Source organism: Gambusia affinis, linkage group LG12, assembly GCF_019740435.1.
Source record: "Gambusia affinis linkage group LG12, SWU_Gaff_1.0, whole genome shotgun sequence".
In the NCBI taxonomy this organism is placed as follows: Eukaryota; Metazoa; Chordata; class Actinopteri; order Cyprinodontiformes; family Poeciliidae; genus Gambusia; species Gambusia affinis.
The window spans coordinates 4,861,023-4,885,708 of record NC_057879.1 but is presented as its reverse complement, the minus strand read 5'-3'; the positions used below and the strand labels follow the sequence as shown (position 1 = coordinate 4,885,708).

Below are 24,686 nucleotides of genomic sequence, written 5' to 3'. Positions count from 1 at the left end.
CTCTTTATTGAAGCCAAAAGACGCAGAAAACAGAAAAATACGTTAAGTTACAGAAGATGAGTTCTTATTGCTGGTATTTTCCTGTCATTTGTGACATCGATGGGAAACGTTTTTTATGCATTTTTCTTCCTCCTGTGCTTTTTATATTTTATTGTTCTTCTGCTTGTGAAAAGTTGTTTTTATAGCTTGTAGAGTAATGAACCGGATGGCGAACACGTAACGCTCATGCAGGTTTGTCGTGTTCGAGTCCTTTGCTGGAACTGCACAAGCAGCAAACCACTTTGGTTACACTGTTTACCTCTTTCATCCAATTTATATCCAAATTAACCCCAAATAAGCGAGTTTGTATTTTTCTGGCAACTAATTCCTAACTTTCTGCACTTTTTTCTTCTAAATTGGCAAATCAGTCTGTTTATGTTTACATTGTTCTATCATGCCTGTTGCAATAAGCAAAAACAAAAAAAATCTATTAATTGCATAATAAGCTCAATCATTTTGATTTGCATGATTCATCTTTTCCTTTTCTCTTTTTCTACCAAAAACTGGATGACAAAAGTCTTCAGTCTGGTGTCATGGTGTCAACTTGCCATTTTTTGAAGGACAATTTTGTTTTCAGAGACTAAATAATTAATTTTATTGGTTATTTCTGTTGTTTTTTTTATTTTTATTTATTTTGGATATTAAAAATGACTTCCAGTTCTAGCGTAAAATATTTGTTAGAATTTAAAGTGTCTTTGAGTATATGTTCTTTGATTATTATGTCATTACCATTAGGTTCCTTGAAAACGGTCTCAAAACAATATTATTATTTATCGCAATAGCTACATCTCCTGCTAATCATCATTTGTTGGACTGACAAATATCTGCTGTGAAAATGTTGCTTATCGAACAACCTTACTCAAAAGTAAGCATTAAACACAAATGTATTCACACCCCTTAAACTTTTCGGCTTTCTTTCCTTTTTTTGCATTACAAACTCAAACCTCAGCATATTTTATTATAAGTTTAAGTAAAAGGCACGCCACACTTTTCAGATTTCCCTGTTAAAATATGTACCATCCTTTTGATTCCACTTGACACATCCTTGCAACTTTGTGTAGGTCAACAATGTAAAATCTCCAGAAAATACAAGTTTATAGGTTGTAAAGTAACCAAATGTGAAAAAACGTGAAAATGGAGTGAATACTTTAACAAGGCACTATTCATTATAGCTAATAACTAGAAATAAATGTAGGGTAATTTATTTATTACTTGCCCTGAATTGTCTCAACTCGTTATTCTGTATAAGGAGACCATTTCTCACATTAACACGCACAATGTGCTAATCCTCGCTGTAACTGGATCACTTACGGCAGTTTTCTTCGTCGCTGTTATCGGAGCAGTCGTCATCGTCGTCGCACCTCCAGATTGTCGGTATACACCTTTTGTTGTTGCACTGAAATTGTCCATCCTCACACTCATCAGTGGCTGGAAGAAGAAGAAAAAAACAAACGAGAGAGGATATCAGGGTCCAGATGGATGATCACCGCAACAATGTGTTTATGGATAAGTGTAGCCGGTAGTTCGACTGTCATTTGCAAATGAATACCTAATTGATATGTAGACTTCACTTGGGTCAACTGGAAGATGCGCTACAAGCGTCATTGTCTCCGTTTTCCACATTACCGCTCTGCTTTCTCGGGATATTTTTTACTTCTAGGGGATGGGAAAAAGCAGAGAAGGCCCTCTGCTTCACACGGTCCTAAATGAGCAGGTTCATTCAGTCTGGACTACTACACAGAGGCTGATACTACCTCTAATGCGGTGGGGTTATTGGAGATACTCACAGCCGGGAAACACATGACTGGGACGCAGCTTTTGGCGTCCTGAACACATGAAAGCAGCAAAACAAGCCAACCCAGTCATAAAAGAGCCAACCCGTTTCAAACGCTTCTTAATAATAGCGATAAGGAGCATATTTTTCTGTTCCCCCTTAAGCTATGACAGGCACGCGCGCACTGAGTGCCACGGACGCCCCCAATTAAGCTACACACACCACCGTTTACGTTGAACATCACTAACCACTCACGCGCACGAGGGGGGAGAAAACTACCACTATGTTTAAATACAACGCATTTTACTTACCTTTCAGGTAAGGCAGCCTGAGAACGAACAAATGGAAAAGAAACAATATCCGTATATCCGACCACATATCTGGAGGAGGTGACCGAGCTCATTCACATCCACGAAACAAAGCCTGAAAGCCGCTCTTGTTGTGCCGCTGCCGCTGCCAGACAGTCCGCTGCGAAACACCCACTCACTCCTGCCTACACCCCATTGGCTGGTCTGGTGGAGACGAAAGCGCGTGGGGCGGAGCGCCAGATTATTTTCCTCAAGATTTCATAATTGCAGTATTTAAAAAAACATAATAATGATAATAATAACATTTAAATTATACACTGAGTAGCCATAGCTTTATGATTCCTGACAGGTGAAGTGAATAACATTGATTATCTTCATAATGGTGTCTTTAATCGATATGTTAGAAGCCAGGAAAATCAGCAAGTGTAAGAATGTCAGTTTGGAGGACGTGTTCATCCAGGTTGTTTAATGATTTAATAAATCAACTCAGTAAATGTTAAGAATAAGGACTAAAAGAAGTTTCTGTTTCAGAGAAGAAGTTTAACCAGTTTGTGACAGTATAAATGCTAGCTAGCTAGCTAACTGAACTTCCTTATCCAAGACGTTTTTCTGGAAAAAAAAAAAAAAAAGGTACACATTGGTTGTGTTGTCAAGAAACAGTTTACCTGGCTCGTTGTTGGAATACATTTTAAAAGTTTATTTATGCTTTTTTTTAATACATGTGGTTTCAGTCTAGTGCTTACTGAGAATAGCATTCTTGACATATGTTTGCATAAATCTTGTTTGTTGCTCAAACAATAATAATTGGTGAGGGCAGGGGACATCTTCCTGCTCACAAGACAAAATCCAACTGTGATAATCATCGCTGTTAGTTATGATTGTGTTTGAATATATAAATTAGATTTGGTCACTTAAACCAAACTACTTCTGATCTCTGCTCAGTTTCCCTCCATTCATCTATTTTCATAGTAATTTCTCTGTCTGAAGTAGGACTGTACAGCATTTTGACTGCAATTGGTCAGTTTCTTGGATTCCCTGACTTTGCAGTTCAATTGTTCTGTAACTTTGATTCATATCGTTTCTCCTCAGTCTGCATTTTTAATACTTTGAGCCCCGTCTCCAACGCTGCAGGACTGGAAATCTTTGGTCCCCAAGGTGTGAAATTCTTGTTACTGACAAGACACGAGCTTGACTGAAGAGAGGAGCTCAGTTTTTGGGGTTACTGTATCGCTAAAAGGTAAAAAATAAATAAATAAAAATACACTGCCGCAGTTTACAGATCACAAATTTGTTCAATAAATAGAATTACTCTCCCAAAATTGCATCCAAAAGAGCTCATGAGTAATTGAGTCACAAAAAGCAGCAATAGATTCTTATATATGTGTGTGTATATATATATATATATATATATATATATATATAGAATACAATTTACGATTGATGCTTTAGATCCCAGGAGATAAGTCCACTGGAGATTGAAGGATTTCTCAAACATTCATGACAGAAGCAAGGCAACACTCCAGCTGTGTTTTGATGAGGGAATAAGATTATAACATTATGCACAGCTAAAAAAAAAAAAAGTTGATTTTACCTAACATGGCCTCTCTAGGCCATGTTAATCAAAATTACAATATATTGAAGTTTGAAATATTTTATCCTCTGTAATTAATCTGTAAAATATGAGTTTTCCTTTCTGAAAATTTTTTGACACTTTTTGAGGGTTTTACAAGTATGTAAAACCCTTTTTGAGGGTTTTACATACTTGTAAAACCCTCCAAACGTGTGGTGCATGTTGAAATTCAAGTGCCTTTGGGAACCTCAAAGTTTACTTATTGCATTACTTTTGTTCAATTTAGCATCTTCCAGGTTTCAAAAATAGTAATAATAACTTTACATAACTTAATCTACCACACTGACAAAAAGCAAAGCCCCAATAAAAATATATGTGACTAGATCTTTTTCTTTCCTAAGTGATCTATTTGTGGCTGACTTGTATTCGGAAGACAAATCCAGGGAGTAAAAACCTAGAATATGATTGTTTTCCAGTTTGTTTCACAGATTCCAGAGTAAAATGAATCTAAACTGGTTCACAATCTCCCACTGTTGACATGAGACCCGATAAACGCACCACACTGTCATCAAATATCATTTTTTTTAACAAAACAAAACAACACATCTCTGCAGTCGTTCGCTGATCTAAAGAGGTCAGCTTTGTAATTTATTTCACGTCACGAATGAGAGAATTACCAACTATCTTGGTCTCATTTATAAACCCGACCAGCAGCTCACTCTGTCGTCTCTCTCTTTGGAAACTCTTCTGCCCAATTATCAGCACTCTGCCCCAAGGAATAATGTGATAACTCTCATCTACATACAAATTATGCAAAAGTTAAGGTGAATTGTTAGCTTTAGGGTCTCTCAATGAAAGCTGCTCCTGAGAAAAAGACCCCATGTATCTCTTTTATTAACTAAACAGCAGATAAACTGTCTTCCTAAACCAACAGCTGTACATTTATCTCCTGGAGATAACAGAAGTTCACTTCTAGAGCTACTTTAAAAATAAAAAGAAATCAGTCTACATCCATCACTGACAGACAATATAGTCATTTCAAATCATCATAAACTGGAGGATAACTTAATCCAACCTACTGTCTGTGTGGTAAACACACCAGGAGAGGATTCAGGTGTGCGTCCTATCAGTGTTACGCCGATGATGAAGAGAAAGATTTACTCAACCTGTCCCTGAAAGTCTGTATAATTTACTTAAGTCACTGCTTTACACCACTGCTTGGCAGAGATATCCTCCCTTAACTCATAGTAAAGTGATGTGCTAATATTCGCCACAGGTAGTCATAACAATATTAAGTCTCCTGGATCCTCGGCTGTTCATTTTAGGACGGTCGCTAAAAACATGAATACCATTTTTGGTCAAACACCTAAATGAGGGAAACGGCCAAGGCCCGTTTTTACCTCTGGTTTTGTTTTGTGTAACATTGTTTTATATAAGTACAATAAAAACATGCAGGTTTCGCATTTGCTAAAACACAACATTTTTGTATTCATTAGCTTGGAAACCGTGTTTCTTATGCAACTTTTCACAAATATTCACATCTTACAGAAGAAAGTATATCCATCTTATCTTTTTTTTTTTTTTTTGGCAAATATTTTTGCTTTTGGGTTTTTTAAACCAAAAAAATAGAAATACAGTATCATGTTTTTTTCTTTAAAGAAAACAAGAACTATTCCTCAAAAAGGAGAAATTGTGTTTGTTTTATTGGAGTTTATGGTTGAAACCAGAAATTTACATACACTTAATAAAGACACAAACACATTTTTTTCTTACCATCTAAAGTTAAATCAGACCAAACTTTTCTTATTTTAGCTTAGTTGGAATTATCCAAATTATTTCTATTTGCTAAATTCCAGAAAATGTGGAGAAAACTTTTTTTTTCTTGTAATTTTCCTCAAATTCAAAAGGTTTATATTGGATTTTGTGACAAGCAACACAAAGTTGCAAATAACTAAAGAGAAATAAAGAGCTACAATTTTTCATGCACAGAATTATGAAAACTGGTGTGTGTGTGTGTGTGTGCGTGGGTGTGTGTGTGTTTGCATTCAGCCTCCATCAGTCAGTACTTCAGTAGAACCACTTTGTGCTAAAACTGATGCCAGAGGGGAGTTCACTATTCAAAGCAGTTTAAAGGTTTCTATCTAACAAAACCCAGCAGATTGCATCAAGTCATTGATTTGCAACATTCACACCTCATATCCTCCCATATAAATTGCATTATGTTAAAAATAGAACGTGGCCGATAGTTTTTACTTCTTGAGTCTCGCTGAAGTGAACCAATAAGTTCTAGTTTTGACTGCGATTCGATAATTTATGAAACAAAATACGGCATAAAAACAACAAACACAGTTGATGGAAATTAATCAACTATACAGTCTAGCCTGGATTAAGAAAAGTGTTTCATGAGAATGAAACTATTCAAAACTGAATTAATTGCCATGCAGCATCAACATGCAGTGCCGGATGTTTTCACAGCTCTATTCATGATGGAGAATATCTCTCCTCTCTGTGTTTTCACCATCTTCCCAGGATCTCTGTTCTCATGCATAGAGATGTCTGTGGCATGCACTCACTTAACATAGGCCTACGTAATCCTACAATAACATGATATTTACTGTTGGTTTATTAAAAATGCTTTTCAGTAAAAGTCAACAGCAATAACTCCAATAACAAATGATAATTTTATTCAAAATGTAATGAATGAATAGCACAATGAAAGAAATAATGTCTCATCTAAACATCCCTCACTTAACAATAAAAGTTAACAATAACTCTCAACTCCCAATAACACATGATACTCAGCCTCAGTAATGAGCGAAATATTGTCTGTTCTGTAGGCTATTGGAAAAAATAAATTAACAAATGAGCTAATAGTCTCGACTGCGGCCCTTGAGGACTGGAGTTTGAGACCCCTGTACTAAACTAAGGAATAAGGCTTTTAAAACCCTTAAAATGTTATTTGCTTCCAAAATCTAGCAATTTATAAGAGAGAAGAAGCAGAAGTCAGAAAGATTATAAGAGATGTTAAAAGAGATTATTGGACAAAATACTGAGTCATTAGGGAAAAATACTGCATTTATGGAAAGAAGGATTAATGATTAAAATAAAACAAATAGGTACAAGGGGTAAAATATATAGATGGATTAAAAAAATTTTAACCGGAAGGAGTATAAAAGTAAAAATAGGGGGTGAAGTAAAACGTAAAATTTGTAAATAAGAAAATACAAGAAGCGATACATAGTGTAGAAGCTTGGGCTTTAGAATGAGGATTTTGAATTTCAATATCTAAATCTAAGTTTGTTACATTTACTAATAGGAAAAAAATATTAATGTAAATCTTAAATTATATGTAAATGTTATAGAAGGGCTGCACAGTGGCGCAGTTGGTAGAGCTGTTGCCTTGCAGCAAGAAGTCTGCATGGAGTTTGCATGTTCTCCCTGTGCATGGTGGGTTCTCTCCGGGTGCTCCGGCTTCCTCCCACAGTCCAAAAACATGACTGTCAGGTTAATTGGTTTCTCTAAATTCTCCCTAGGTGTGAGTGTGTGTGTGAAAGGCTTGGAAAAGTAACTTAGATAAAAAAGTAACTAAAAAAGTTACTTTTAATCTAACTAAGTTACTTTTCCAAGGAGTAATCATTAATCCAAATAAAGTTACTTTGAAAAAGTAACTTTATTCGGTTGAAGTTACTTAACCGATTAAAGTTAAGTAACTTTAATCGGCTAAAGTTTAAACCGATTAAACTTTAAGCGATTAAAGTTAAAGTGCACTATGCAGTGCTGGCATAGTTGCCGTCACTGCTGACGTCAGCACTATGCCGTCAACTGAAGCAGTGTCGTCAGCAAGGTGAATCTAGAGCGTGTCACGTGAGTGACATGCTGCACCACCTAGCATTATGCTAGGCTAGTACAACTAGCCTAGCGGTCCCATGTATTTACTAGATTTAATGTTGCACTGCTTGAAGACCTGTTGATCAAACCCTCTGGTGCGAAAAACTAGGTAAGCACTACATGCAACAAACAGCACTGCATTATTAGAGGGAGCTCCAAAATGACGGCAGAAAATTCATTCCGACCTTTTTTCTTTTGAATTATGTTTTTGTCGACAGGGACTTCCAGATGGAAAGTTGGGAAAGAAAGCTCTCAGAGTAGAAAACAAAAAGAAATGGAAGACGGACAACGATAAAGAGGAATGAAAATAGCTTTTCAAATGGGTTGACAGACAGCAGGGAAGTTATTTCAGTCAGTATGTAAATATTCAGGTAGCTTACTAGTTAACGTACCAACAGCTTACTAGTAACTTAGCCTAACCTGGGAAGCTCACTAGCTTAACAGCTTACCAGTAAGCTAGCAGTAAGCTTACTGCTTAGTACTTACGTTTACTGCTTACTGGTAGCAGGAAGCTAAGCTAACAGTAAGCTGGCAGGCTTACAGGTAAGTTTACAACCTGGTAAGCTAGCTAGCTTAGCTTAACTGTTCTCGTGAGACTACAGCAAACAGTTACCGGTATATTGCTACTGTGAGCTGTAGTTACAGATGTATGGACCTTACCAAGCTCCGCCCACAACCGACCCACGTGACCGCAAGTCTCACAAGCAAAGCCTCGTAGCGCATTGTTTCTATGTAAACATGACTCCATTAGTGCATCATTTCTACCGGATTTTCACAATATATCAGCTACTACAATGGACAGAGGAAATAACAAGTTCATGTCATCATCTGGGAGGAGGTTACTGGTTTTTCAGTCACAAGCTGGTTGCAAACCTGAGGCCAGCAGGTGTCAGTCGGTCAGTTATGGTAGATCTGAAATTTGGTTTGATGACCTCAATATGAGAAGCTACAGACTGATAAGAGGAACCAAAGAGCTCTGTTACGGTAAAGAAGCCATTTGTTTGTTAAAATTTTATGAAATCTATTTGTTTTATTTGATGTTTGTTATGAATGACGTATAGTCACAAACGAACAGGGTAATTAGTCCAACGTTTAGAAACTACAGCGGCTGTAATGCGCCACAGCAAAGGTAAACAAAGGTAAAATAACCCGAACAGGTGATCAACTCAAAACCATTCGTACCTTTTTAGTCTCTCTCTCTTTGTAGTTTAAGCACACTTGTTACCGTATCAACTGCCTGCGCCCCACAAGACTAGGAAAGATTACGTTAAAAACAAAACATTCAGTCCGTTACGATATCAAGTTTCCAGGCTTGATATTTATTTCTGGATTATTAATCAGCGCTTCCCTGAACACAGCGATGGTTGATTTACTAGCTGTACTTGGTACTAGAGAGGCTAACACGAGTAACAGTTTAGTCCAAAGCCTTTTCTGCTAAAATAAAATCTTTAGTGTGTGTCAGATACAGTACACGTTGCATATTGATCTGTTTAGCTAACGTTAGACTGTGTAGCAGACAGGCTTCAAGGTGTAGAAGTTGTATCAGAACTGCTATTATGCTGTACTTAGCTAACGGGAAGCTAGTGTTTGTGAGACTGCCACCCACGTGACCACGTAGAATGAGCATCAGCCAATGAAAAGCGGCCCCTCTGGTAAGGTCCATTGTAATACAGTTCAGGAAGTAGGTAGCTGTTCACCTGATAAACAAAATTTAAAAAGGGAAATTCTTTGATAATTTTACATTAAAAACACATTTCAAATTTAGTTGTTTTTTTTTTTTTAAATAATAATAGAAACTTTTGTAATAGACGAAACCTCTACAGGCTGTTATGAAACATGACTAAAAGTCAAATGCAAAGAAAATGCTGTTCTTAACAACGGCTGTTCTTGGTGGTGAAATTTTGAGCAAAAATTCAATACCTGTAATTATTTTTAATCTGTTCTACGGTGAGAGCCGACCCTGAAGCTACCGTATCCCCCCAGAACCCATCATGCACCAGGGAAACGAGCCGCTCGGAAACATCATCTGGGAAGCTGCGATGATTTTCCTTCAGGTATTTCTAGCTGTAATGAAGCAGATTTATCATCATAGAACTGAACATTTCAGCCAGCCACCTGGGAACACTATATATATATATCTATAAAAGGTCAGGGATGTCCATTAGCTTCTGTACAAGTTTCAGCGCACAACAAAATCCTTCATCTTTCCTAATTTGCATCTGGGCTGCTGTGGTGTGAATCATCTCAATGCCACAGTGTGGGAGGGGGGGTGGCGGGGGTCAGAAAATAAATCTTTTTTTTCCCACTGGTTCCCAATAATGTTATATAGCTTCAAAAGTATGCAGCTGGAGAGAGACCATTTTCCTCACGTACAATCTGAGCGTGTTGAAATGCACTGAAGCCCAGCTTGTTTCTGACGTGAACAGCCTGCAGGAAATGTCTGGCCGGGTCCACCTTTGGTCTTTGAAGGAAATGTGCTGAGCAAGCACAAAGGTCTAGTGGGGTTTTTTTTTTTTCCTCCTCTTCTTTGCAACATTCAATCAGCTGCCAGCGCAGGGCCTGACAGGTATCGTGGCTGAGTTACAGTAGCCACAGAGGGACTCGAAGCACTAACACAATTAGATTTAAAGACCGTTGAGACTGTTGTTGCTGAGAAATACGAGAACTACATATTTACATTTATTTCCACCTTTATTAAAACCACGATGTTGACTTTAGCTGGCTTAAATTTCCAGTTTATCCTTTCTGGTTTATCTCCTTTAACAGATTTGAATAATAAAATGTAAAAAAAAAAAAAAGCCAGACCACACCAACTCACACAGCCACCATTTTTGTTTGCCTCCTTAGAGGGGGTGAACCAACATGGAGGAACATTCCAGTTGATTTTTCAGGTATAGAAGCTATTGATCAACTACAAGGAATCTGGGAGAGTCCCTTTGTTTAACCCTAGCATGTTTTGCCTTATTTTATAGCCACTTGCCATTAAGATCTTGAATTGCTCTCATGCCTTGTAAACATGTAGCCGAATCTTTATAAAACTCATATCTCCGCCACATCGTTTTAAAAAAAAATAACATACACACAGAAAAGTTTTTATCCATATAAACTTTGCACAAATATGCCAGTGTTGTTTTTAAATATGTCAAACCCATAGGAGGCAGCGTAGCACCAAGCTAAAACCTCTCAGCCAATGAGATTGCTTCAAAACAACCACCACTTCCTGTTAGGAATTGAGCATGGTGCTAGTGAGTTCATTTGTGTGGACAGATGTAAAAGGTTGGGCAGCTTGTATATGAAGTTAATAAAACACAAGACCTTGTCGATTGGGAATCGTGTCAAAGTAAGTACGTATGTGGATGTGATGGCCCATTATTTGTCTCTGATCGTAACGTACGGGACCCCGAAACCTTTGTTTTCTCAAACATACATGAATACAAAGTTTTGATACATAATCGTTTTTAGCAGGACTAAACAATTTTTGTGTGGATGAAAGGCCAAAATGCTTAAAAATGTATTTGTTTTCCCAGATATCCGGCTATGAACTGACTAGACCAGGGGTGTCAAAGTCAAATGGACGGAGGGTCAAATAAAAAATTTAGCTACAAGCCGAGGGCCGGACTGATCGAATGTTCATTGAAATTTTTTTAAATGACGCATATAGTCTAGTGCAGTGGTCTCCAACAGTACAGCGGACCGGCCCAAGCCTTCGTAAATTTCCTGCGGACCGGGGAGGGGGGGGGGGGGGTGCGTGCGTGCGTGCGCGTTGTGAGGATCGAAGGGGGGGGTTCGTGCGTTGCGTACATGGGTAAGTACATCATCTCACAGAACATTTAATGAACTACTTGCAGTTCAAATAAGGAAGATTTTTTTTTCAGACGGGGTGCCGGCTTGCTGCGGTCTGCGGGCCGGTTCTAATAATAAATCAAGATCATCCCAGGGGCCGTAGAAAATCTTCTCGCGGGCCGGATGTGGCCCGCGGGCCTTGACTCTGACATATGTGGTATAGACTAAGACTGACTTCACCTATTTTAGACTCCAGAGTAGTTAACTTTATGTTTGGTACCATGAATCCCACCAAAAACAGGAGGTTGACATCACAGGTCAGGGGTCAATTCCTAACTCAAGTGCTGAGTTCAAGTATCTTGGTGTCTTGTTCTGGAATGATGGTTGGATGGAACAAAAGACAGACAAACACAGAGGTGACATGCTTATTTCAGTCTGTAAATTAAGTCTATTTGTGCAGCACATTTCAACAACAAGACAATTCAAAGTGCTTCACATCATGAAAACACAAAAAGTCCTTTTCAGGTGTTCACATAAACATGTGAGTAAAGTTCACCGAGGTTGAAAACACAAACGTTTTGACATTTTTCTCTGCAGCAGTAAAGCAGTGAAATGTGTTGCCACGCTGCCTTCACTGCTGAGAGGCTGACAGAAACCTGCTGCGAATAGCTAATGATTGGCTTTTGTTGCACTTCTTAGTGATTCGGTGCTTTTCTTTTAGAGAAACTAAACGGTTTCTCTTGAAGAAAAACCAAATGATTTTTCTTTTAGAGGTGGAAGGACTTTTTGTTCATCAAAAATGCACACTTTGTTGTAATTGAAAACATTTTGTCTTAGGTGTAAAATATTTCGGAACATCTTCTATTTTCATGATTACAGATCTGGACTCACCTGTCTGATTTATTGTGCGTGTGTGTGTGTGCGTGCGTGTGTGTGTGTCAAACAAACTTCCATCATGATGTTAATCCAGCTAACATGTCTGACTTATAGAACACGCTAACGTCTTGTGAAGGCTTTGACCGCAACACTGTCAGCAGTTTGGGTTGAAAACTTACTTTTTGGTGCTGATTCTGGTAAATTTCTACAAAAAAAAAAAAAGTCTCCCTTGTTCTTGTTGCCTGGAGATCTCAATTTATGGAGGTCTTCAAGCAACTATTGTTGATTTACCTCAGAAAGTAAGTGAGAATTGTGGACCCCACAGCAGCTCGTCAACCTGGGGATGGATTTAAACACCTTAACTCTCATCAAAACATGAGTATTTTTCTGAAATATACCAATCTATGTGTTATGGGTTTAAATGTTCAATGGCATTCACTTATTAAAGCGACTTACTGGAGTAAAATAACATTTAGATAATGTTGTAATATATTAGAATATACCGTTGTTGCCTGCGGTGAAAAAATTCAGGCATCTGCTGGGGCACCAGCATCAGAGACTCCTTCAGTGACAAAGAACACGGACTGTCTTGCAGCAATAACTTTCCTGCTTCAAGATGGAGAATTTTATCACCAAATGAATGTTATTTACCCATTCATATTTAAAATTGTCATTTGTACTTTTATTCACTGGTCCTGTTTGATTAATGCAGAATTCTTGACGTAACGTAAAAGAAGTCTGAGCCAAGACACCAACAAATTTGAAGAGTGCAGTTGAGCTTAAAAGCTGTTTGATTGTTCAGATTCTGTGTCTTTATGTGGATTCTGCAATAGTTTAAAGCCAGAAACCTGCTTTCACAATACTGTCTGCTGAGTACAATTTGTTTTTGTATCCCGTGCAGCTGTTTAAACCTAGCCTTTGCTGCCCCCTGGTGGTTGCTTACTGTCCACAAAAATCTGAAACGGAGACAAGTGCTGAATGATTTTTTTATTTTTTTTTTGACAGCTGTCAATGCGACAGTTTCATAAATTATTTTAGACAAATTGTGGAGCCTGCGGGAAAATTAACAATAATTCTACACGTCACAGGAGCACAAACAGATACTTGAATATGTCGACTTTATGAATAAATTACTAAAATATGACGAACCTTTTGGCTAGCAGACATTTTTATGTCTGCTAGCTGGACAAGCAAAGCTATAAAGTTGTCTAACAAGAAGTACTTCTGAACCTCCTGCAATCTAATTCTGTCTATGTAAAGTAGAAAGGCGATGTGTATTTCATTCTTTCATGTGTTTTTCTGTTACAGTGTCAATTTGTTGCCAGAGTGCAGGAAAAAATAAAAATCTACAAGAAGAATGCCTTATTTTTCTACTTGATTGTTGGGAAAATTCGTCCATGCCATTTGTTTTTCTAATTTCAATCAGAAGATTCATAAAAAATGAATAATAAGATGGAGACGCAACAAGAAGAAAGCAGATCTCTGCCAGTAGCAAACTGCAGATTTCATTTTTCAGCAGTTCTTCAAGAGGAATAATTGATTGAGCTCTGTTCGAGTTTAAAACCGCATTATTTGTCCATTAGTTACAGCTGAGTTTTTGGTTAACACAATAACGGTAAACAGAACTGTCTTTCTTTTTTCTTTTTTTTATTTATTTGCAACTCATTTATTGCAATAAATCAAATAAACAATTTAAACTGCTAGCTAGCTGACTGAAAGCCCAATAAGATTTTCTTTCCTTTCTTATTAGACAGACAAATTCAATTCTCTATAGAAATGTTTATGTTTGTTCCTGCACCATAAACAAAGTAACTAGTAACCATATTTAGTCAGTTACATTTATTAATTACATTTACCTGGAAAATATGTACTTTTGGGAGTAGCTTTACTACGCTGTACTTTTTACTTTTACTTGACTAATGTTATTGTGTAGTAGTGCTTCTCTTACTTCAGTTTTTGGGTACCACCTTTATTTCCATCGGTATTTAAGCTTCGTTCTCATCTAAGTCTGTGGAATAAAAATAAAGCAAACAGTAGAGAATATTTATCAAGTTATTTCATTTAAACAAATCCTATTGGTGCCGAGTTTAACGTTGTAAAGCAGATACAACTGGCGCTGTCAGTGAGTCCAGCTCAGTGTGTGAATGACGCCATGCTTAGGATCACAGACTCACCATTATCACTTCACACTGACATCAAATGTCACCAATCTCTGTGTCCAAACATGATCCAACAGGCCTGCTGTGACCTGTCGTTTTCCCACTGAACCAGACGGGATGGAAGTTGCTGCGTGATGACAAGAGAGGGGCGGGCGAGGGTCCGCCTGGCACTGGGGCAGAGAATGTAGAGGGGACACAGACCATCGATCGGTGACAACGGTACGGTCAGGAAACTCAGAGGACGACCACGTACGGCGATTACGTAAATTCTCTACCTCCAGACAGATTCACACCGTAGATCTCTGGCTCTGTGCTGCTGGATCCTCTTCAGTCCTTTGCCTTCAGCTTGGATCAGGATTCTTTCACACTCAACATCTGGCTTCATGTTTTCAACCCGCTGCTGCAGATGAGAAGGCTGCTGGACCAATGGATGTTCTTCTTTAAGGAAAAGCTGTTTTTAACTTCAAATGAGCATCATCTTGTATAAGGAATAAACCAAAACCTAGCAGCTGGGGAATGTTCTGATCTATTGTTTGACCAAAGATGCAGAGGAATGGACGACACACGATTGTCAAAAAACTGTGAGTGAGTTGATTTGAAGCAACAGTTATTGTTTAAAATCGACTTTTTTGAGCTTTACATCATGTTATAATGTTATTCCCTCATCGGAGACACACCTGGAGTGTTGCTTGCATTCTTCCACGCATGTTTGAGAAATCTTTTCGTCTCCCATGGCAACCATTCAGCTGTGCAAAACTCTTGGTGGGACCTAACACCGGCTTTGAGGAAGCGCTGCCTGACTCAGCTTCAGACTTCCAGCTCCTTCAGACTTCCCACTGGGAACTGCACATGTACTGAGATCACTATATGAGCTACTCCTCAGTAAAACACTCGTAAATAACGCTGTTAAAGTTGCGATGACTTCCTGAAGGCGGAGCTTCAGAACGTGAAGTAGTTTCTTAAGAAATAGAGGCCCAATTTCAAGGTGTTACTTTACAAAGTCAGATTTCTTTTAAGTCTTATTTGATACATGTAGCATTTTTATAACAACTGAATGTTACTTGATTGCGATATGAAATAGTACTATGTAACTAGAAAACACATAATACCACCCCTTTTTTAAAAACTTTTTTCATGAATATAGACCTCAATCTGGTTAAAGTGTTGCATTCTGAGCATTAATACAGCATCAGTCGTGGCGTGCCATGCCTGAGACGCAGACCCTTTACTACAGTATGCGTCGGCCCCAAAGCCTCTACCTGGACCCCTTGGTCGCGCAGCAGCACATCCTGGAGGAAGAGGTGCAGTTCTGGTGGTTCCGAGACCCCAGACGGTCGTTGTTTTGCTACTGTGCATCGGTGGCGCTCATACTGGGACTGGGCCTTGGTGGAGTGGGGCTTCTCTCCACCACTAACAGCCTCTCTGTGGAGTGGCGTCTTGGAGTGGGAACCACGCTCTGCCTCCTGGCCCTCGCCGTTCTACTCAAGCAGCTCCTGAGCTCCGCCATCCAGGACATGAACTGCGTCCACAGTCGCCGTCAGATCGAGCGGCTGCGGAGCGGAGGGAGGGCCGATCCGGCGCTGATTCTGGCCGTGGGGCTGGCGGTGACGCTGTGCGGGACGGTCCTGCTCTGCGTGGCCACCGTGGGCGGCCGGAGCCACGACAGGAGGGAAATGTCGGTGTCTGGGGCGGTGCTCGTGGCCACCGGCGCCGGCATGGGCCTGGCCGTCGCGGGCTACAGCGTGACAGTGCATCTCAAGAGGAGACGGGATCAGAGGATGAGGAGGAGGCTGAGGGTCAGGAGAGCGAGGAGGCTGGGCGGTCAAGGCGTCCGAATATTCAACGTTTCGCCTCGACAGGCGAGTCAAGCCAGGAGAGACGTGTCTACCAGTAGGACAAGTCTGATCTGAACGGACCAAAAAAAAAAAACAAAAAAAAAACTGACCAGAACACATGGACAAAACACTGCACTGAAAGAGAAACTTTGCAATATGCTTAAGTAATAAAGACGAGAATCTAATAAAGGTTCAGTAACTGTGTTTTCATTAGCCGTAAAGTAAAAGCAAATTGAAATCACAAAAACAGGTTTGCTTAATGGAAACTCGGCCATTTAGAAATAGATGTATTTTGCAAAACTTTTATCGCATCATGCGAGTCACATGATTAACAGCCAGATAATTCTACTGGTGGAAACGGCAAAGAATACGACAGGAAGTGGAAGGTGGATGATGTTTTTTGGGCTTTTTTTTTCTGAGCTCTCACAGAAATTACACAGTTCATAAAAAGTTGTGCGTAATTCTGTCATGTTTAATCAGTAGCCTTTCTGTAAAACCGATGACTCCCAATTTTTCTCCAAAACGACGCATACATAGCTGCACCCAAGTATAAAGGGCTTGTCGCTCCAACGCCTGAATAAGACGCCGACCTCTCCTCTCATTGCTGATGGATGGTTAGCATTAGAACCATGGCTGTGTGTTTACATCTGTCGCTTCCATGATTTTTAATCACTTATCCAGGAACCAGGTTATTTCACATGTAATTTCAATTTCATTGCTAATTTAATGAAAACACTGCAGTCCTGAAATTAATTTCCCCACCTCCCGACATCAGCAGAATATAAACAAAGATTTGCGCATATTTATAATGAAAATGCAGCTACTGAGAGACTTTATGCAGAATGGAGACATGCTGACAGTAATGGGCCAATAAATCCATAAAGACGAATCCATCTTTCTTTTTGGCTTCTTGGTTCCCAGTTTTTAGAAAAGTGGGTATTTGATTGTACAACCTCTGTGAGAGGAAGGGTTCTTCATCCAGTCAATAATGACCTGGTGTTGGTCAGATTTCATCTAGAATCATATCAATTTGACCTCTGAAGGTCAAACCCACACAACAGATTCAACACAGTGATAATATAAAACCCAAAGAAGGAAACCTTTGTGTGAAGCTGCACACTAAGGAGGTACATTGCAGTATTCTTTCTATTGTTATTCTAACCTCAGTTTTAAAAAACAATCATCAAAGAAACATTTATGATTGCGTAATATTTTATAAGGCAGTGATATATTTGACCTATTTGGATAGTTTCACTCCTCATGGAGATGTTTGGGGAATCCTCAGGCAAATTGATGAGGACCAAAATGTCATGTTCCCCTAACACTGTGCTGCTCTACTGTCCATTTAATTAAACGATCATCAGTTAATGCCATTACTTTGCAAAGTAATGGCATTAACTGATGTTAAAGGCAAGAGATTTGGCAGAGTGGGAAGCATTGGGAGTGTGTAATCGTAGTGCGGAAGATGGAAATGCATTCACAAAGACCTCAGAGAAACAATTGTTGCTGCCATCAATCTTAGAAGGGTTAGGAGGACAATTTCCACACAATTTAAAGTCAATTTATTTCTGCCAAGTGAAAGATTATTCAGAAATGGAAAGCACTTTGGACATTTGCCAGTGAGGGAGTGGACTAAGGCTGAAACTCAATGGACCTCAGTTCATATGTTAAATGTGGAAATAATTAAGAGGAAAATGCAAAAAAAAAAAAAAAAAAAAAAAAAAAGGTCAAGGGCAACGCTTCTTTGAAAAGGTTTTCTATAAAGAATTTGCTGGAATGACTCAGAGTTGAATGAATGGAATAAAAGGCCGACATATGGGACCAGAGCAGAGACCGCAGCATGTCCACTTCTGTGTGGCAAAACCTAAAGAACCAAATTTTTTGGGACCAAAAAAAAAGAAAAAAACCCTCTTCATTCCAGCTGCTAAATAATATGGTAGAGATTTGATGTTCTGGATTTAATCACAACACAACAACAGTGCAGGATTCACTTTATGTTTTCGTACATTAGAGTTTAGATCCAAATAAGGAGAACATATAAAAACAGATTATTTTTCACAATGTCCTAATGTGTGAAACCCAGAGACGTACTTTCTTTCTTTTTTTTTTTTCCCCACAGGTACTGTAAATAAAGTTTATGTAATTTAAGTCATTTAAAACATTACAATGGATGAATTTGTTCAGAGAAAATTGTATGTATATATATATATATATATATATATATATATATATATATAATGTAAAAAAAAATATACGTGAACATTAAGGCTGTAGCAAATGTGACTTTCAAAACATAATCACCTCGAGACAGATTTCAGTCATTCTGAAAACATCTCCATATATTTCACACATGCATTAAAATATTTTAAAGAGTTTATGCTGAATTTAATAATTTTTTTGTGTGTGTGGTCTTCAAGCTCCCCATAACACAGAACATATAATGTGAAGAAAATCATTTTAACTAAAACACTGAGCAATTAAAAAAAAAAAAGTGCAATCAGAGGTCAGAGTGCGCACAAGAAATGCAACCACTGCATGTCAGTCGTTTGTCATAAAAAAGTAATGCTGCCCTTCCCAGTGAGGTGAAGTGTTTGAGGCTGAATTTCTGTAGTGTGCTGTAACTTCACTAAATTATTTTAAAGCTGCAGTAAAAATATGTTTTTCACATAGTCGTTCAAACTGTCGCCATGCCGTGACAGTGTGTTATGAGCCAGGCAATCTCTGAAAAGATCAGATTCCTTCACCTCCTCCATGTGCTATTTGCAGAAATAAACCGCTCCTGGTACGAAACAGAAATTGAAATTCAGAGGAGGGTCTTGGTGATATCAATCATGTGTGTGTTTGCGCTGCTAATTGTGCCAATGGCGGAGAAATCTTTTTATCTGCTGTCATGAGAGGCCATGCTAACTAGCCTTAGCATTCATGAAAGGCTTTGCTGATGGCAAGCGCGTACACGAGCCTGACTGACAGCGGTAAGACCCTCTTCCTGGTTCTGACTGTGTCTCACCGAGAAACTACAAGTTAACACTTTTGTGTCGTTTGAACGTGTCGATCAACTTAATCAGCTTTTTCAACCCTCCAACGGTTTTAAGAGACGATGTCATTTTGACCCCACCAGCTTTTTACTTTGTGCGCAATCCAGCAAGTTTGCACTGACCCTGAATGCACTTTTACATGGTTGCTTTTGTGTGTGGTTTTGGGAACTGACGGTCTCATGGGATAACCTCCCCCACTTCCCCACTGTCCGACTGTGACATCTGCCGCGCTCATCTTGAGCTTTGCGCTAAGACCGCGGGAGGGTTAAATATTTGAATAACTGTTTGTTTGCTTTGTGATGGATGCATCTGTGTTTTTTACTTGATAATCTTTTTGAAATGATTTTTTAATGATATAGACTACTTTTGGTCTGGGAAATAAAGACTTCTCTGATTGCGTGTATGACTGAGTGGTTATATTTCTGGAGTTAGCACTGGGAGAAGGCGGATGAGTTTGGTTGTTTTCACACATTATCTGACTCATACTAAATTGTGGCAAGTAAGATTTATCTATTTTTTTTTTACAAAAATTACATACGACAGCTTTTATGAAGATGCTTGTTTCTAACTGGGTAAAGCTAAAATACGTCAAAACCAAATGAGAAACTCATGGGCTACAAACTATCATCAAATGGGCAAAAACACAAATCTGAAAAAATTCTTTGCGATGGTTCCTAAGAAAATATTAATCTGAGTTATGAACCGGCAGTTTTTCTGTAATTCCGTCTATAATCACCCAATGCTGAAGTGCAGCTCATCGTCATCACTGTCTTCCAACTCCTCCACTTTGCCCTCCCCGCGTTCTCTCTTGGCCCTCTCGTTCTCACTGGTCGGGATGTAGTTGTCCTCGATGAAGCCGTCGTCGTCCTCCTCCACTCCCCTCCCAGGGCCTTCCATCACTCCCAATTGGCCCGACACGTTTGGGTACGAGGTGTCCTCCTGGCCGTACTGGCTGACCCCGTCGGTCTCCAGGAGCAGGGAGTGCCTGTAGCTGGCCAGAAAGCGGTGGAAGAGCCGAAACTTCACGGCCAACACAACGAAGAGCGAGAGTGAGAGGACGGTACCGAGTCCTGCTGCCAGATACGACCACTGTATGGATGTGTGGCTCCCGTCTGCGGCTTCCGCCCCTGTGGAGCAACAAGAAAACTGAACTGTGTCAAAACTGATGTTTAAACTGTATCACCATCCGTCCTCAAAAGCACGTTGTTCATTAACAGGAGGACATCAAGAGGTTTGTTACGCACGTGTTGAACTGGAATTAGTGGATGTTTTATTTTCTGTCTCCTCCAGAAGATGTCTCTGGAAACCTCTGAGGCTCTGGACATCAGGAATAGTTGCAGAACGAGCGTTTGAGAAGAAAACCACACAGAGAAACGTCCACGCAAAGACGCGGCTGCTCCACGGAGCCATTTTTATGTCCTGCCAAACCTAAAGAAAAAATAGCAATAAGATGTTATTACAGGAAAGATCCAAACTGAAGTCCGGCTGGAATTGGATTTAATTTGATTTCATAAACACCAGTTTATGGTCACACAACAAATTATTCTATTGTAATTAGTGTAGAACTATCTTTTGGTGACTGTGTGGGCAGCATGTCCTGATTGGTCCAGTCATATAAAAAACTAGGGATACCAAAATTTTGACCGATATCGATACCTGATATTTGTCTTTACTGGATATATTGAACATTCTCACTACCCATTTGACACCTTGAAAGAAACAACCACACCACTGACTTCATGTCTTCAGCTAAACTACCCATAATCCTTTGCTACAACACCATCTCATCTCCAGCTTCCTCCACTCCCACTCCAGACACAAACAGCAACAATATGGAAACAAACAAACATCAGTTGTTCATATCAGCCTGCTTTTATTTAGAGATACCAGTATGTTAAAAAAAAGACCAATATCAGTATCAGCTGATATTGGTCTGATATATTGTGCTTCCCCAATACAAACCTGTGGATTCTTTCACAGGTCATTTGTTTTTTTTTCCTTCCATTAAAATAAACAACTTCATTAAAAGACTGCATTTTGTGATTGCATTGTATTTAACTCATATTGAAATTGGTCTGATGTCCTGAAACATACAAAAAAAAAAAAGAATCAGGACGTGACAAACGTTTCCAATACTGCACAGTTCCTCCAGAAACATTCTGACAAAAATCAAACCTGTACTTTACATTTCTACTTCAGTAAAAATACTTTGAAGTATCACTAAGTACTGAAGTCAGATGTCTGGATTGTAAACAACCTTCATTGTTCTGATGTTATTTTGTATTGGCCAAGTCTGTGGGAGATACAGTGAACAGATATTATCACTCGACATGCTTCACGCTGTTCTAACATATTAACATTAACTACTGGAAGTTTCCAAAGCTTTGTATTTCTTACAACTATTTTACTTTTTAAAAATTGAGAATATGTGCTTTTTCTGCATGAATCTATTATTTTCCCATTAAAGCCATATTTTGTTCAAGTTTCATTTTATGGCTTAAAATACCAGAATTTTATTCTTTTTTATCGTTATTTCACAGACAGTTACTCATAACTTAAATAGCTTTATTATACTTGTGTATTTTTTTTGGCTACATTCCACTTCTACTTAACATACTGAAGTTAAACTTCACACTTTATTCTCAGTGTGAAGTTTAACCAATCATTTAAACTTCACACTGAGAGTTGGGAGCCTATTCTGAGAATTTTAGATTGAATAAACTACAATATACTTGTTCCTTCCTGTCTCAGTGGACATCTTGACATACCTGGTCAACAATATGAACTTGAAGGAAACGTTATCCAACAGCATTTCTAGCTTCTGGAGACATTTTGCTCCCATTCAAAGTCACAGGATGTTTGGGAAGTTGCCTGACAATTCTTCAGCAATTTTCATGCTTATCATCCTTAACTTTTCGCTTATTGTATTTACAGCAGGAATTATAACAAAGAAGCTCAAAAACTGAAAAATCAGGTAAATAAAAAGCTTACCTGTCCAGACGATGTTTCAGAAAGAAGCAAAGGCTACCTTATGTTTTAGTCTTCCTTCCTCTTCCCCACCTCTTTTTTTCCGAAATAATAAAGTCAGTTGCTGGGCAAAGGTTGCAGGGCAAACCATAATACCACCCATCTTAAGGCAGATGTTAATCAGTAACTTCATTACGGTTTACACTTCCTCCCTCTTCGCAGCTTACTTTTACAGACTGCAGTCAAACCAACTGTAATGTTCTCAATCGGGATGTGAGGAAATGAACCAGCTGGTCGAAGTGGTCGGCAAAGTGTTCGCACGGAAAGTGGAACAAAATGAAATTTGCTCGAAGTTGCTGCATTTGCGCTCTCAGGCCACACGGTGGCAGTGTCAACACGTCAGATCCCTGTTTGTCCTTCCCGGGGTGGAAGGAGGTTCTTCTTGTCCAGCGGCTCTGAAAGGACCAAACTGCTGGTGGACACGGAAAACTCCGCACTTTTCAGCTGAAGCGTCTCAGCTTCGAGTCAGAAGCATTTCATTCTGACTGGTTGTTACTTTTTATTCCAGGTTACACGGCGCAGAGCAACGTCGCTTATGGTGTAGTTGTGAACTGGACACCTGCAGCAGAATAAAAAGCATGGCTTAAAAATAGTTCACGGCAGTTGGTCCTTGACCCCCCGCCACACACACACACACACCCACACACCCACACATGTCAGTTGGTGAAGCTCAAGGCGTCAACACACACTCCATCATGTTAATCAATACGACACAAGGCATCCTGGGATTACTAATCAACACTTGGAACACGGCGATGGCGCCTGCAGGTCTCCAAAAAAATGACAAGGTTTAATTATCGATGCACTTAATTAGCATGTTTATAACGTGGATTTATTTTTACAACCCACCATAAAGATTGGCGAGACATTTTTTATTTTTTGGGTGGGGGAGGTCTGCACAGTGGCGCAGTTGGTAGAGCTGTTGCCTTGCAGCAAGAAGGTCCTGGGTTCGATTCCCGGCCCGGGATCTTTCTGCATGGAGTTTGCATGTTCTCCCTGTGCATGGTGGGTTCTCTCCGGGTTCCTCCCACAGTCCAAAAACATGACTGTCAGGTTAATCTAAATTCTCCCTAGGTGTGAGTGTGTGTGAATGGTTGTGTGTCTTGTATGTCTCTGTGTTGCCCTGCGAAAGACTGATGACCTGTCCAGGGTGAACCCGCCTCTCGCCCGGAAGGTAACAGGAGATTGGAACCAGCAACCCTCCTGACCCCATTAGGGAAGAAGGGTGAACAGAAAATGGATGGATGGATGGGGGAGGTGAAACAAACTGCAACTTCAAAGTGACGGTCTGTTGCGGCCCTGGGCCTTGTGGGCTTGGCTGCAGGTGCTTTTGTCTGTCTTTGTGCTCCTCCCCTTTGCAGGTGTTGCTGGTCCGTTGATTTGGAGCACAAAGTATTTAAGCCTGGCTGTCCCCACCTTCTGGGGGGCAAGAAGGTCCTTCGGCGTCCGCTCTGCCACTTGTGATGTTCTGTCGACTCGCCAGGCCTCCCCTCCTTTTGCACATTTGAGTTTGTCTTTGTTTTTGCACTTCAACACTCCCATATGCACCCATACAAGTCATCCAAGCATTTGCTTTACACCACTGACATTGACTTTCACAATCCATTGTAGTTTTTGTTGATAAATATTTCTTTTTCTGCACGTCTCCCGTTGTTGTTCTGACCTTGAGCCAGCCGTAACACGGCCTCTAAGAGTGCAGTAGCCTCTTCAGATGAGACACTTTCAGCTCTTTTATCTCACATGCAGCGATATTTTCTTGATTCCAGTCGGATCCGTACGACTTTTTCATGCTGTCATGTGGAAACGCCAAGATGAAAGGTTGGAAACTGAATATTTGAAAGATAAAAAAAAAATTTTTTTTAAATTACAAGGCCCCAAGTTACAGTTAAGTTAGTTTACTTGGATTAAATTCTTCAACGATCTGTTGAATTTCAAAAAATATATAATTATATATAATTTACTTAAGATTGTAACATAATTTAAGCTCATTTTTAAAAAAATTAGCTTAATTTCCTTTCTTTTAAGTAATATAAATTCTATCATTACTACATAGATCTCAGTAATCTAACTTATAGGATCAAAAAAAACTTGTTTTCATCCTCATTGGGTTTTCTATTGTGAAGTATGTTTGAAGGTTAATTAAAGACAATAACTGTAGTTTTCTTAACATTAAACCTTTGAAGATATTTGCCTTAGTTACTGACATGCAATCGGACATTTGCACATCTCTCAGCTGAGATGTATAACATTTGTGAAACATCTGTTTGAATGACTCAGTAATAACTACTAGTTGTTCTGATTGGTTACCTTTGCACAGGTATTCATACCTGTCAAACTTTTAGCCCGTTCTGACCACAAACCTCAGAATGATTTACTGCGTTTTTATACGAGA

At 39.2% G+C, this 24,686-nt stretch overlaps 3 protein-coding genes and 1 long non-coding RNA gene across 6 annotated transcripts in view; 2 read left to right on the top strand and 2 right to left on the bottom strand.

Annotated features, from left to right (window-relative positions):
- Positions 1–2,295, bottom strand: part of LOC122840966 (low-density lipoprotein receptor-related protein 8-like) — a 92,797-nt gene extending 90,502 nt beyond the window's left edge. For 2 of the 3 annotated variants that reach the window (XM_044133802.1, XM_044133803.1), the window contains exons 1-2: positions 2,125–2,263; positions 1,351–1,467 (exon numbers count right to left, since the gene is read on the bottom strand). In XM_044133802.1, coding sequence (XP_043989737.1) covers positions 1,351–1,467; positions 2,125–2,191 — 184 coding nt within the window. In that variant the 5' untranslated portion in view covers positions 2,192–2,263. Of the gene's footprint in view, positions 1–1,350; positions 1,468–2,124 lie in introns of all 3 variants that reach the window. The other variant, XM_044133804.1, reaches the window with a different exon arrangement.
- Positions 2,296–7,636: 5,341 nt separating this feature from the next.
- LOC122841475 lies at positions 7,637–20,642 on the top strand. The gene is made up of 3 exons (XR_006372392.1): positions 7,637–7,688; positions 9,563–9,633; positions 20,558–20,642. It is a non-coding gene; the product is annotated as an uncharacterized LOC122841475 (long non-coding RNA).
- Positions 14,459–18,437, top strand: tmem125b (transmembrane protein 125b). Its single transcript, XM_044134788.1, has one exon. The coding sequence runs from the start codon at positions 15,603–15,605 to the stop codon at positions 16,305–16,307; it is 705 nt and encodes a 234-aa protein (XP_043990723.1). The 5' UTR covers positions 14,459–15,602; the 3' UTR covers positions 16,308–18,437.
- Positions 18,458–22,800, bottom strand: LOC122841474 (type III endosome membrane protein TEMP-like). Its single transcript, XM_044134789.1, has 3 exons — positions 22,259–22,800; positions 20,512–20,695; positions 18,458–20,394 (listed from the first exon to the last, which is right to left on the bottom strand). The coding sequence occupies exons 2-3, from the start codon at positions 20,675–20,677 to the stop codon at positions 20,000–20,002; spliced, it is 561 nt and encodes a 186-aa protein (XP_043990724.1). The 5' UTR covers positions 20,678–20,695; positions 22,259–22,800; the 3' UTR covers positions 18,458–19,999.
- Positions 22,801–24,686: the final 1,886 nt, after the last annotated feature.

Excerpts from the sequence above, each read along its gene's own strand:
- tmem125b (XM_044134788.1), top strand. The coding sequence starts at position 15,603 with ATGCCTGAGACGCAGACCCTTTACTACAGTATGCGTCGGCCCCAAAGC.
- LOC122841474 (XM_044134789.1), bottom strand. The coding sequence starts at position 20,677 with ATGGCTCCGTGGAGCAGCCGCGTCTTTGCGTGGACGTTTCTCTGTGTG. Across the intron at positions 20,395-20,511 it reads CACTAATTCCAGTTCAACAC|GGGCGGAAGCCGCAGACGGG; the intron begins GTGCGTAACAAA and ends GTTGCTCCACAG.